This window comes from Pogona vitticeps, chromosome 5 (assembly GCF_051106095.1).
Source record: "Pogona vitticeps strain Pit_001003342236 chromosome 5, PviZW2.1, whole genome shotgun sequence".
NCBI lineage: Eukaryota > Metazoa > Chordata > Lepidosauria > Squamata > Agamidae > Pogona > Pogona vitticeps.
This window is the reverse complement of record NC_135787.1, coordinates 181252659-181267080: the sequence shown is the minus strand read 5'-3', so window position 1 is coordinate 181267080 and position 14422 is coordinate 181252659. Positions and strand designations below refer to the sequence as shown.

The 14422-nt window shown below is 42.7% G+C and overlaps 2 protein-coding genes across 3 annotated transcripts in view; one reads left to right on the top strand and one right to left on the bottom strand.

Moving 5' to 3' along the window:
* Positions 1 to 14422, bottom strand: part of LOC110088833 (aldo-keto reductase family 1 member B1) — a 40897-nt gene that overhangs the window by 26137 nt on the left and 338 nt on the right. For both annotated transcript variants that reach the window (XM_072999799.2, XM_072999798.2), the window contains exon 2: positions 4916 to 4975. In XM_072999799.2, coding sequence (XP_072855900.2) covers positions 4916 to 4975 — 60 coding nt within the window. The remainder of the gene's footprint in view (positions 1 to 4915; positions 4976 to 14422) is intronic.
* Positions 22 to 13668, top strand: LOC110088827 (aldo-keto reductase family 1 member C3-like). Its single transcript, XM_072999797.2, has 9 exons — positions 22 to 203; positions 1576 to 1743; positions 2674 to 2790; positions 3935 to 4012; positions 4736 to 4858; positions 6289 to 6398; positions 7381 to 7546; positions 11155 to 11237; positions 13444 to 13668. Exons 1-9 carry the CDS (start codon positions 117 to 119, stop codon positions 13481 to 13483), a joined length of 972 nt encoding a protein of 323 aa, XP_072855898.2. The 5' UTR covers positions 22 to 116; the 3' UTR covers positions 13484 to 13668.

Here is a 14422-nt window from a genome sequence, read left to right as displayed (position 1 = left end):
CTCCTGCTTTCCTCACTGGAGTGTCTGTACTTCGTGGGAGCGCAGCTGCACCAGAATAGAACAATTTTACTCTTTTCCATTTGATCAAAGCTTGAATTAAGAGGGCTTTTCCAGAGATGGCGCTTGCAAAAGATCACAGGCTGACCATGAATGATGGCAACAAAATCCCTGTCCTTGGATTCGGCACCTATTGCGCAGACCCTGTAAGTAGAATGGACTGACTTTCAGTATTTGTGTAGTATCGTATTTTTCGCACCATAAGACACACTTTTTTCCCACAAAACAGGGGGGGTGGAAAGTCTGTGCGTCTTATGGAGCGAAGAAAACAGATTATATTTTCCTGTTTTCTTCTCCTAAAAAATTGGTGCGTCTTATGGAGCGAAAAATAAATTCTCCTTTTGAGTAGCTAAGTGCCTAGTCCTCATGTACATCAATATAGATACTTCCAGACTCTGGATTTAATAGTCTGAAGGCCCCCCTTTTTTAGACATTAATGCATTTCTTTGCTTACCTTGAGACACAATAAGGCAATTGTGCTGTTTTGGGGGTCTATCCAACACCTTCTGCTGAACCAAACCCCAGAGGTCTGCCCCAAAATCCTGCCCTTAGGGTAACTATTATGTATATGCCTGCAAGGGGGGCTTCCTCACAAATTTTGCTGCCTGAGGTAAATGGGAAGCTGGCATCTTTCCTCTGCCTCCACAGGCAATTAAATATCATTATTGTTCTCCGTCATTAGAGCTGAAAGTGCATTGGCCTGAGAGAGGAGGGAAAAGAGGCAGGCTTTTGCTTTTGAGAAGCTGGGCATAAAATGGGTTCTATGGTTGAACCCAGAAGACCAGTCACAAAACAAAGCCACATGCAAATTACAAGAGATGAGACAAACACATGCTGTATATCCTAAAATGTTCTTCTGAAGTTATGGGATGACCCCTTCTAAACTTGTTTGAATACTAGGGAACACTGGGAGGGAGAAAGAAGAACAAACATTTAAAAAAAATAAAAGTCAAGGAAGGATAGAAAAGGGATAGAGGATGATGGATTGTCCTAATGGGTCTCTAACGGTGAAGCTGAGCATAGTTTGATGGTACATTTTTTATTATTATTATTATTATTATTATTATTATTATTATTATTATTATTATTATTATTATTATTATTATTATTATTATTATTATTATTATTATTATTATTATTATTATTATTATTATTATTATTATTATTATTATTATTATTACTACAATTTATCTGTTTCCCTACCTCTACACATCTAGTTCAAAAAATTCCACATGGCCAAGGCTACATAGGGTGTTCCTTCTGTGATACACAGTGGGGAACTAAACTCCCTAACCTTTAGCTCTATAGCCAGATAACTAATTAACTGAAGTGACCCACAATATATACAAGTTTGGAAGCACACAGACACACACCATTCTTGCACGGCCTCCCTTGAGCTATATCTGAGAAATAACAATACTGGCTGCCGCAATTACAAAGCAATAAGTAATATAACCTCTTTTTTTAATAATAATAATAAAGTTAAAAGATCTAATTCTTAACCTTTTAAACTGGCAGAGCCAAAAAAGCAAGTGCGAGGAAGCTGTCAAGACAGCAATAGAAGTTGGCTTCCGTCACATTGATGGTGCATATATCTACGACACCGAAGAGCAGGTTGGACGCGCTGTTCGTCAGAAGATTGCTGATGGGACAATAAAAAGGGAAGACGTTTTTTACACTGGAAAGGTAACCTCTTTTAAATGTCCTTTTTGTTTTCATCAACAAAAATATAACAAATATTTCACAGCTAGAAATTTTCTCTTATTTCAAAGGATGCTAGTTGGATTTGGTGAACAAGCAAGTTCAGTTAGACTTTCTTCACCTGCCTTTCACCTCCTAGATAGCTTTTTCTCGCAAAGCCGAAAAAAGTCAAAAAAGGACCATGGTGAGGTTAACCTTGATAATGATGGATGTGTAAACTGGACTGCAGCAAAACATGTTTCTGCCTAAAGCAGAGCAGCATGTAACATGCATAATCCATTCACTTAACTCAGAGAACCTAGAAAATAGCCCTGGCATATGATGTGTAAAATCCCATAAGCCCCTCTCACCTTTCCTGATAGCCCTGAACACAAGACAGGCCCGGACAATTAGCCCAGTCTCATAAAGCATCACCCTCTCTGATTTGGAGACAAATTAGCCCTTTCTGTGATAAAATCACTCTACAGAAAAGGTATCTTTACTTACATTAACCATCTGTAGTTATGGTCAGGGGAAACAAGGTGGGAAATGGAGTCTCCAGCATCCAGGAGGTGCTACATGCTTAATGCTTAGAGGGTGGCCAGAAAAGAGTGCCAACAACAAATCAATGGAATCAGAAACAATCAGGAAGAGATAGTGGGGGCTTGTCTCAAATGGTAGATGCTGGAAAGAAACTTTACCAATTGAGTTACTCGCAAAGGACAATCACATCAGGCTGCAATGCTTCCTCGCTTCCCACCCTAAGATACCCAGTGCTAAAGGGTGAAAGACTGAAATTATCCCAACACATACCCGGTGAGATGTGAGAGCCTAGCGATAAGAAGCAAATTGTGGCTTGGCTAAGATCTCTGCCTGCTACAGTCCTGCTGTTCTGTGGTTGTTATCAAAGATTAAACATCTGTACATTTTTGACAGCTTTGGAATACCTTCCACCGGCCTGAGTTAGTTCGGAAGTGCTTAGAAGAATCTCTGAAGAAGCTCCAGTTTGACTACATCGATCTGTTCATAATACACAACCCTTATTCTCTGAAGGTGAATATTCCTCAATACCTTTAAATGCATTGTGGAAAAATCCAACTGACGAGAAACTGTGCACATAAAACAATTGCATTGCGGTTTTTCCTCTCCTCTCAGCTCTCACTTATTATTTATTTTTATTTATTTATTTAATTTATATGCCGCCCACTCTACCCAAAGGTCTCTGGGCGGATGTGTATTTAGGTGTGCAAGCACTGATGTGCTCTTCTGTAGCTGCATAAATAAGCATGATTTTGATATTTATGGTAGGACTGAATGAAAAAATACTATAACATAATGCAACTTTTCCAGTCTGATGTCCCCTACATTTCCTTTTTCTTTCATCTCTCATCCATTCAACATAGCATTACCAATGATGGGATTTGTAGTCTTCAACATGTGGAGGTTGCTAGGCTGTAGCAACCTCCACATGTTGGGGAGTGGAATATTTCAGGGGGCCAGTACAGACAGGTTGGTATGTAAAAATGGAGAGTGGACACAGAATTTGCCAATGAATTATAGAAAATGTGATCCGTGGGGAGGCCAGAAAAAGATGTTTGAGATAGCCCAGGGGTTCCCACCCCCCAGTCTGCAGCCCGGTGCCAGCCCATGGGCTTGTCAGAACTGGGTCGCAGAGACGGATCTCCGCCCCCTATCCCCATGCATGGTGGGCTTGTCACGCTTGCGCAGGCGGCGTGTCACGCTCACAGGGGGCATGTCATGCACACTCAGGAGCATGTTTGCACTCGTGCAGGGGCATGTCGCACTTACGCAGGGGCAAGTCTCTCTTGCCCCTGCACCCCACACACAGAGCCCCCTCCCCAACCAGTCCGCGGTCCAAAAAAGTTGGGGACAGCTGAAATAGCTTATTATATGAAGTGAGAAATTCTTAGCTTATAAAAGCATCTGAGTGTCCCTGCACAAGCTGCTGTCACTTGTGAGATTATGCAAACTAGCTTGCTTTGTTTAGTCCTTCTTCCTTTCTCTGCAACATTAATATGCTTTCAGCTCTACTGAAGAGCTGTTCATAAAGTCTGGTTTTGTTTATAGTTTTTAGATTTCCTGCAATGTTAGTTGTCTTCCTCATGACCTCTAAAAGCACAGATTTCTCTGCTCCCTTCTAAAGCCTAACTGCATATATTTGTATTTTTATTTACAGCCTGGACCAGAATTATTGCCCAAGGGAGAAAATGGAAAATTCATTACTGATGTTGTAGATCTTCGTAAAACATGGGAGGTAGGTGACAGCCCTTACCAAATCAGGACTTTTCAATAAGCTTTGTTCAAAGGCATAAGATAGATAACTCGACCAAGTATGGATGTTGTCATCATGTAACATCCATTTGCAGGGAGCTTTTCCCACAGGTCTCACAGATTTCTTCTTCTCTTGCTCCTAATAAATGGAACTCCAAAGGAACAAGGAATATCTGTGAGTAGGTTCACAGTGGACATTCCTCTTCAAATGAAAAGTTAGTACTTTTTTCCGTGATACACATAATGATTCACAGTACCTTAAAACAAGTGTCCTGTGAATATCTTAGTATATTTTCCCCTTTCAGCAGCTGAAATGAATGCTGCCATTGGCACTAAGGCTTGCATCCTCTATGGCTTCATCTATAACCCATAGGACATCCTTGGTTCCAAGCCCTTGCTGTTGCTATAGCTTTTGGAAAGGTTACCTCTAGTCCTCTGGGAGGATTTTCCCCTCCAGGCCTTGTGCCACTATTATCAGGGCTTGTATGACAAGGCTCATTGATTGTGATGCACACGTGCGGACACATAAACCCCAAAAAGAACAATAGTGATATAACACAGCCCAAAACTAGATACTTACAGCTAACTTTGTTTTCTAATCTGGCTGGAGCTTTAAAGAGAAACAAGCACCGTCTTCCAGATTTAGGCTCAGCAGCAACTAAGAGATTGATAAAAGTTACCAAATCTGCCCTGTTTTCTTTCCCAGGCAATGGAGGCATGCAAAGACGCAGGCTTGGTGAAGTCTATTGGAGTGTCCAATTTCAACTGTAAGCAGCTGGAAATGATCCTGAACAAGCCAGGGCTGAAATACAAGCCTGTTTTGAACCAGGTGAAATGAAATTACCATTTATGCATGTGTGAATTGGTATCAAGGCCTGTTACCTACCCTTTCTTCATACTTGAAAACCTTGCTCAGGTCAAAAGGAATCCTCGGGGACCCCAGCATCTGAGAGGACAGGAAACAAAGTTTTAAATTAGTCCCTTTTTGAAAAAAACTGCTATTATGATAACGAATAGCTTTATGGCTACTCACATTTTAAAAATCTGTCTAAAATCTTTGTGCAGTTAAGTAGCACTTTAAGCATTCTTCACACATTGCTTCCAGGATTGATGGTTATTCTCTGTTAATAAATCACCAGATTATCATCATAGGCATCCTTCAGTCTCGAGAGAGTATGGTAACATGCTCTGAATCGAGGAGTGTCCTCTCCAAAGCATGAAGCCTGGGTAAAGTAGTATAGAGGATAGGCTGTTACCCAAGCAGCAAATCCCCCCCTCTCCACGTTGCTGAAATGGTCCAATGGAAAGGCAAGAATCAATACAATTGGTTCCAGCAACATCGCAGGAGTCGGCAGAACGACACGAACTGCCTTCCAGACTCCAGCTCCGGATTTTGCCTCTAGGTTAACTCCCGAAGCCTTTTCCATGAGTGGATATAGCCGCAAGGCAGTGGAGGTTTGAAATTGGAGTTTTCCTTCTCCTAAATGGGCTGCCTTCCATGGCTTGACAAGCCCCACCTACCCGGCCTGCTCTCTAATAGTGCGGAAGTATGATCCGACCCTTAAAACTTTCCTCCTCCCAGGTGTATGCAATGCTATTTGCCTTATTTACCATATTAGGGTCAGAGATAGAGTCAGAGAATGTAAGAGGTTAAAAATAATGATTAATAATTGAATTAATAATTAAATAATGATTAATAATTGATGATTATTAATTGAAAACACTGAGACAAAAACTGTAGAGGACACCAGTTTCATTATTTCATAGTGATGAGCCATCAGCCTTCCAGACAAATTCCTTCAAGGCTCTCATGCCTCAGCAATCAGAGTTGCAAATGGCATCTACGTTTACCTCTCTCTAATAAGTCAGAAAGCAAAAACAATTAATGGAGCTCAGGAGATCTTGTGCTAGCATTTCAAAAATGTCTTTTGTTTCTTAAGGTAAAAAGTTGGTTCCCCCTTCTACAAATTATGTCATCATCATATTTTGACTCTGTGAGATTTAAATTTGAGAGTCAGGGAATTCACTCCAGAGTATGTGATGCTGGAAACCGCAAGCACACCAAAATTATTATTTTAATGGCCTGGAAAACACAGTGCATATGAAAAGACAAGCCCATGTTTTAGCGGATGAACACTGCAAGGTATCTAAACAAGCAGAAATGTGTCCTTCCCAGTCTCCCTTCTGGCTTACTGCATTCTTGCCTTTCCCTTCTGAAGTTTCCTTTTTGGATCATGTTGGGGCTTTGTCTCTCTATAGGTTGAATGCCATGCTTATTGGAGCCGAAACAAGCTGCTGGCCTTCTGCAAATCCCATGGGATCCTCCTGGAAGCATATAGTGTCTTGGGATCTCAGAGGGATCCTGCATGGTAAGAGAGAGCGTGAGTGAGTGAGTGAGTGAAACAGAGTGACAGAGACAGAGAGAGAAAATTGGGGAATGCCCACCTCCTTCGGCCTCTGCCCTTCTCCATTGCAGGAATTCTGCTCTCTCTTACTGAATTCATCATTTTTATAAAGACTGGTGTTGGTTGGTTGGTTTAATGGCAATTGATTGGGGTTATCAGCAGCATTTTAATTGTATTGTAAACTCCTTCAAGTTAAAATCTGGATTGTAGCAATCAATAAGAACGGGGAGTGATATTCAATAAGGAAAGGAAGAAAAGATTTTAAGAGTATATCCTGCCTCAGTAGGTAGGATTTTATCAGGTGGTTTTGATCAGAGATTCCCCAAGACCAGCCCTTTTACCAAAAAACTCCATTTCCTTTCTCTCTCCCACAATCAGCCTGTTTTCTGTGACCGCAGGGCATGCCCAGTTATCATTAAAACTTACTGTTTAACATTTTTTTCATACACAAACAATAAATTCACTGTTCATGTATAGAACTGAGAGCCAAAGTGGTGTAAGAGGTACAAGGTTGACTAGGACTCCGGAGACGTGGTTTCAAATCTCTGCTTCTCCATGGAAACTCACTGAGGGTTGGCACTGGGAGAACACTCCTCTAATCTCTCACATACCTTGATCACCCTATTAAGGGAGTGACCAGACAGGTATTTGCACCTTATTTGCTCATTATTCCTTTCAGTGTTTTGTTCTGTCGACTGCACAACATTAGTGCTAATCATGAGTCGATCCAATCTTTCAGCATGAAAAAGAATAGGGGTGCAGAGCTTTTAGCATTTCTATTTACACTGTTTTATCTTGCTTTTGGCTTGTTTGATCGGCTGTATTGGTCCTTTAGAGCATTGTTGGTGAAATGATGGATGTCTTGCAGAGTGATGCACGTTATGGGAGTGAACCCTGCTCCTTTTGATGAAGTTTCCTCTCTCTTTCTTATGTGACTCCCTAACAGGATAGATCAGAACATACCTGTTCTGCTTGAAGACCCAGTCTTGAACGCCATTGCCAAGAAATACCACCGAACCCCAGCTCTGGTGGCCCTACGCCATCAGTTGCAACGTGGTGTGGTGGTCATTGTGAAATCTTTCAACAAACATCGCATTGAGGAACAAATCCAGGTAAAGCAGTCAAGAGATATATTTGCCACTGAGGAGATGTTTGTATTGCTGCCCTTCTATTTCGCAATAGCTGGTACAGATCTGTGTTTCCTTTCAGGCAGTCTTCTAAATGATACCATTGCAAATTACGGGAAGATTTTTAAAATAATTACTGCCTCCTGACTTAAGCTGTCCATGGAAGCAGCACACCAACAAAACAAGGAGAGATTTGCAGTGTTTTTTTATTTATTGAAAATATTTTCACTCCGCCTTTCGCCTTGAAAAGGACCCCAAGGTGGCTTACAACATGGAAATACAATATTTAAAGTTGACCAAAAAATGAGTATACAAGGGTGGTTAACATCATTAAAAGACAAAGCTAAGAACAATGAGTATAAAGAGGCTTCTTACATCATTAAAGGGTAATATTAAAGCTAAGAACAATAAGAATATAAATATTGGGGGGGGGGGGGAACAAATGCCACTCTGAGAAAGGGAAAACCCAAAAATGGAAAACACAAGTAGTACTAAAAATACAGTCAAAGCAGTTAAGCTTACCAATCCATCTAAAAATCACACACAGGTAGTTAGTTACTGAAAATAAAGGTCTTTATTTGCTTGTGGAAGGACAGCAAAGATAAGGCCAGCCTAGCCTCCTGTGGGAGGGAGTTCCAAAGTCTGGGAGCAGCAACAGAGAAGGCGCTCTCCCAGGTCCCCTCCAGACACAGCATTGAAGGTGGCCGGACCAAGAGAAAGGCCTCTCTCTTGGTGATCTTAACACCTGAGCTGGCTCCTAATGGGAGATACAGTCTTTGAGATAACTTTGACCCAGGCCATTTAGGGCTTTATAGATTAAAACCAGCACTTTGAATTGTGCCCAGAAACTGATCAGCAGCCAGTGAAGGGCGGGTTATATGATCCCTGTGACCAGCCCCAGTCAGCAATCTGGCTGCTGCATTTTGGACCCGCTGAAGTTTCCTGACACTTCCATTGGCAGCCCCACATAGAGCATGTTACAGTAACCCAGCCAGGGAGTAAATAGGGTGTCGATGACAGTGGCCGGATGAGATCTCTCAAGAAACGGACGTAGCTGGCACACTAGTTTTAATTGTGCAAATGCTCTCCTGGCTACTGCTGGGATCTAGGCATCCAGCCTCAGGGATGAATCCAGGAGCTCCCCCAAGCGGCACCCCTGTTTTTTAAGTGGGAGTGTAATCCTATCCAGCACTGGCTGCATCCCGATTCCTTGATCTGCCTTTTGACTGATGAGAAGCACCTCGGTCTTATCTGGATTCAGTTTCAATTTATTCACCCTCATCCAGTCCATGACTGGTCCAGACCCTGATTTAGAGCCAAAACAGCTTCCTCGGATTTAGGTGGCAAGGAGAAGTAGAGTTGAGTGTCTTCTGCCTACTGGTGACACTCAGTTCCAAAACTTCAGATAATCTCTCCCAGGAGTTTCTTGATGATGTTAAATAACAAACAGAATCCCGAGGGACCTTCCTCACAGACCAGCAGACCAGCTGTCAAACAAGAATTCCTCAGCACCACAGTGGACCAAAATGCCATTCAGAGAGGGAGGAGTCAGGAAGAGACTATGGTCGATTGCATCCAAAGCCACTGAGACAACCAGCAAAACCAACGGGGACACAGTTCCCAGCATAGGGTCATCCACCAAGGTGACCAGAGCCGTCTCTGTCCCATAACCAGGCCTGAAGCCAGATTGAAAGGGATGTAGACACTCTGTCTCATGCAGAAACCTCTGGAGCTCAGATAAATATTTTTTTCTGAGCTACTAATACATGCAGAGTTATTTTTTCTTGGTTTTGATAGAGGAGCATTTGGAAGTAAGAGTACATATCTGGAGGAATACAATGCCCAGGCATAGCACACATGACTACAGCTCAGTATGTCTGTCCATGTATATTAAATTTAGGATTAGAGGGGGAAGGCCTGGCATCCATGTATGAAATATTACCGTTACTGTTCCCTCAGCTTTCTAAAATGGTACAGTCCAGCATTCTGTGTTTTTGATTTATCATCTTTTTCTTCTGCCTGATGTTTAAATGTTTAAACCAACTTTCCCCATTTGGATCCTATCCTGCTGCGTAGGTCTGCAACTCCTTCAAAAAACTGGGTCAATAAACTGAGGCTCAATCCAGACAAGTCTGAAGTGCTGCTGGTAGGTGCCCCGCCAGATAGGTTAAAGGGCCATTTCCCTACCTTAGATGGGATTACACTCCCCCTAAAGGACAGGGTCCGCAGCTTGGGGGTGCTCCTTGACCCCAGTCTGACCTTGGAAGCCCAGGTGGACTCGGTGTCCAGGGGTGCCTTCTTACAGCTGTAGAGAATATATCAACTTTGCCCTTACCTGGATGAGCAGAGCCTGGCAGCAGTCACTCATGCACTGGTAACAACCAGACTGGACTACTGCAATGCGCTATACGTGGGGCAGCCTTTGAAGATGGTCCGACGACTGCAACTGGCACAGAACCGGGCTGCGCGGCTGGTAAGTGGTGCCGCCACACGGACTCATATCACGCCGGTTCTGAAAAATTTACACTGGCTGCCGGTTGCTGCTCGGGCCCAATTCAAAGTGCTTACTTTGACATATAAAGCCCTAAACGGCTTAGGACCTGGTTACCTAAAGGACCGCCTTCTTCCATATGAGCCTGCCCATCCTCTAAGATCAGGCCAGGAGGCCCTTCTGAAGGTGCCATCCCTGAAAGAGGTGAGGGGGATGGCATGCCGAAATAGGGCCTTCTCGGTTGTTGCCCCCCAACTTTGGAATGCCCTCCCTAGAGAGATCCGCCTGGCTCCAACACTCTTGGCTTTTCGGCGCCAGGCAAAGAGCTTTCTGTTCAGCCAGCATTTTAATTAAACAATATTCCCTAGCTGGCCATATAAGCAGCAGGACTTATTAATTTTAATGTTTTAAGAATTATTTAATATATGCTATTTTATATTGTCTTTTAAAATGTTTTTAATGTTTTTAAGTTTTAATGTTGTACGCCGCCCAGAAGCCACTGGCAATGGTGCGGCTAAAAAATATTGTAAATAAATAAATAAATAAACAAGTGATGGGAGTTTTAGTCCAGTACAGCTAAAGGGTCATAAGGCTGAGGAAATTTTAGTGCAGTTTCACTTTGCATAAGGAGAGACAGGTTGCCTCAGAGGACGAACAGAGACTCCCTGTGCTGGCTGGGTAGCTGAGCGAGCCAGGTCCCTGGCTGAAGCGCTAGAGGGTGGGCGTTTGACTCCCTACGGTGCCTCCTGAGAGAAGAGCCTGCCTGTGTAGCCTTGGGCAAGATACAGAACCCCCGAGGGCCCTCAGGAGGAGGGATTGATCAGCTGCTTCTTAGTACCTTAAACCTATAGAAAACCCTGAGGACAGTTACAATAAGTTGTAATTGATTTGATGGTACTTATTTATTTAATAACGTTGGACCTGACCAATAGCCCTCTAGTATCAGTGGTGCTTGTTCTGACTGGCAGCAGCTCTGTGGGTCTCTCAGGGTCACATTCCTCTCATGTTTGGAACTCAGTTCTTCATCTATGCTGTTCTTAAGGCAAACATATATCTGTGCTACCAAAGAACACAGTTACAACTCAGCTTTTTCTTCTGTCAGGTATTTGATTTCTCTCTCTCCGAGGAAGACATGAAAGCCCTTGATGGCATCAATAGAAACCAGAAATACCTTAAAGATGGACTGTAAGTCACCTTTGAAAATTCATTTATACAAATATATATAAGTGAGTTAAGTATCTATCTGTATAGTCAGAATTTGGGGAGTTCATTCTCCACTGTGTATCCCAGAAAAAAAGCCAGCTTATGTAGCCCTGGGCCAGCTGCATGGTCTCCGAGCTTCCCCAGAAGAAGGACATGGTGAACCACTTTTGAGTACTCTATGCCTAGAATGCAACGGAACCCCTGGAAAGGATGACTTGATGGCATGTAATTATTACAAGCGGTTTGTTCAATGAAACTCTATCTAAAGCAACAGGGAAAGGAAGAAATCTGTGCAGATAGCTAAAGCTGCAGATGAATACTGCTATTAAATTTTAAAATAATAAATTGCCATAATTATGCATATATACACATGCACTATTACTTTCAATTAGGAAACACACATTCTATGTATATCGTATTCTTTTTGGTGAAGTGCCAGTGGCGTTATTTGCAGAATGAAGAGGAGGTAGGGAAAAAGACCCCTTCACAGATTGCTGCCTTGTTGTGGTGAAGGGGCTAGAGTAAATTCAGAGAAGCTATAGGCTATGTCCTGCAGGGATACCCAAGACAGACAGGTCATAGTGGAGAGTTCTGACTAAACACTATCCACCTGGAGCAGGAACTGGCAAGCCACTCCAGGATCTTTACCAAGAAAACTCCATGAACAGGAAAAAAGAGGATAAAAGATATGACGCTGGAAGATGAGCCCCTGAGGTTGGAAGGCATCGAGAACTCCCAGAAGTACAAGCTGGATTCCGAAGGGGCAGAGGAATTAGAGACCAAACTGCTAACATGTGCTGGATTATGGAAAAAGCCAGAGAGTTCCAGAAAAACATCTGCTTCTCCTTCATTGACTATGCAAAAGGCTTTGACTGTGTGGACCACAACAAACTATGGCAAGTTCTTAAAGAAATAGGCGTGCCTGACTACCTTATCTATCTCCTGAGAAATCTATATGTGGGACAGGAAGCAACAGTTAGAACTGGATATGGAAACACTGATTGGTTCAAAATTGGGAAAGGAGTATGACAAGGCTGTATATTGTCCCCCTGCATATTTAACTTATATGCAGAATACTTCATGTGAAAGGTCGGACTGGAGGAATGCCAAGACAGAATTAAACTTTCTGGAAGAAATATCAACAACCTCCGATAGGCAGATGATACCACTCTGATGGCAGAAAGTAATGAGGAATTAAATAACCTCTTAATGAGGGAGAAAGAGGAGAGTGCAAAAAAATGGTCTGAAGCTCAACATAAAAAAACAAAATAAGATCATGGCCACTGGTCCCATCACCTCCTGACAAATAGAAGGGGAGGATATGGAGGCAGTGACAGATTTTACCTTCTTGGGCTCCATGATCACTGCAGATGGGGACAGCAGCCACGAAATTAAAAGACGCCTGCTTCTTGGAAGGAAAGTGATGACAAACCTAGACATCATCTTAAAAAGCAGAGACATCACCTTGCCAACAATGGTCCGCATAGTCAAAGCTATGGTTTTCTAGTAGTGATGTATGGAAGTGAGAGCTGGACCACAGAGAAGGCTGACCACTGAAGAATCAATGCTTTTGAATTGTGGTGCTGGGGGAGGCTCTTGAGAGTCCCCTGGACTGCAAGGCGATCAAACATATCCTTTCTGAAGGAAATCAACCCTGAGTGCTCACTGGAAGGACACATCCTGAAGCTGAGGCTCCAATACTCTGGCCATCTCATGAGAAGAGAAGACTCCCTGGAAAAGACCCTGATGTTGGGAAAGTGTGGAGGCAGGAGGAGAAGGGGACGACAGAGGATGAGATGGTTGGACAGTGTCATCAAATCTACCAACATGAATTTGACCCATCTCCGGGAGGCAGTGGAAGATAGGAGGGCCTGGCGTGCTGTGGTCCATGGGGTCCCGAAGAGTCGGACATGACTTAACGACTAAACAACAACAAGGGAAAATATGGGAAGGCAACACAGAGTTACACTGATTATCAACTTTGTTACATGTAATGCACATACATATACCAAGAATATAAAACTGTCCTTTAAGCTTTTCATCTGGCACATTGATTGTCAAGTCCAAAACTACCGTATTCTCACGTAATTTGTGAAAAGAAGTTAGGAGGACTGGTCATGATGCACCTCTCTCATGTCTCCAAGGGCCAGCTCTCAACTGACATTCCACTGTTTATTTGGTTTTTCAGATATGATCACCATCCCCTATTTCAACAGCCAGATGACTGAGGAATTATCTAGCAGGCTCGTCTGCTTTGTTACCTGTGGTTCGTGGAAGTGTGTTTCCCTCTGTGCAGCAATCCTTTCCGAATCACAAGCTGCAGAATTCCTTGCTTCCTGCTGACCTCACCAACCATCTCAATAAGATCTGCTGGTCTTCCCAAATGCCAAAATAAAAGCTATCCCTTTGCTGAGTGTTTGGGCCTTTGTTGTATACTATAAGTGGAACTGAAATAAATATGCTTTTTATCGCTGATACAATTTATAGATGGATGTCTGTAGATTTTACAAATGAATTGTTTTAATAATCATTCACTCCTCCCACGGGTGCCCTGAGGAGCAGCATTCTCAGAGGCTGCAACATAACTATTGTGAATTCCTTTCTTGAGTCAATACATCTCACGTTTGATCTTCCTCTCTTCTCAGTGCCCCCCCCCCCCACTTTTCTCAGCAATCTCATCTTTTCGAGTCAGTTCTGTATTCTCATTATGTGTGCAGAGCAGGCTAGCCTTTTTTTTTTTTTACTGATTTTTGCTCTTGTGAGAGTTTAGTCTTGACTGAGCACCCACTCATTTGCCTTTCTTGTGGTCCGCAGTAGTATCTGTGACGTTTTCCTCCCACACTGTATTGGCATTCAGTTGAAAGCATCCCCCCCCATCTTTCTTTACCATTCATCTTTTACATAGTCCAGATAGTTTTCACCTGGGTTTCAAGCGACAAGCTTTAGTTACTCCCATCCCCACCCTCTTTTTTTATATTTCAATGTGCCACATTCATAAAATAGAGATTTAAAAAAAAACAGTTTGCTTTTCCTGGTGTTTTTTTTTTAAACCGATGCTTTAAAAAAACCCTCTGTGTCAAAAGATTTTGAAAAGCTGTTCTAGACTTGAATGAAATGGCTAAGCCAAAGTGTGAATACGTGCAACGCAGACTACAGAGGAACATACA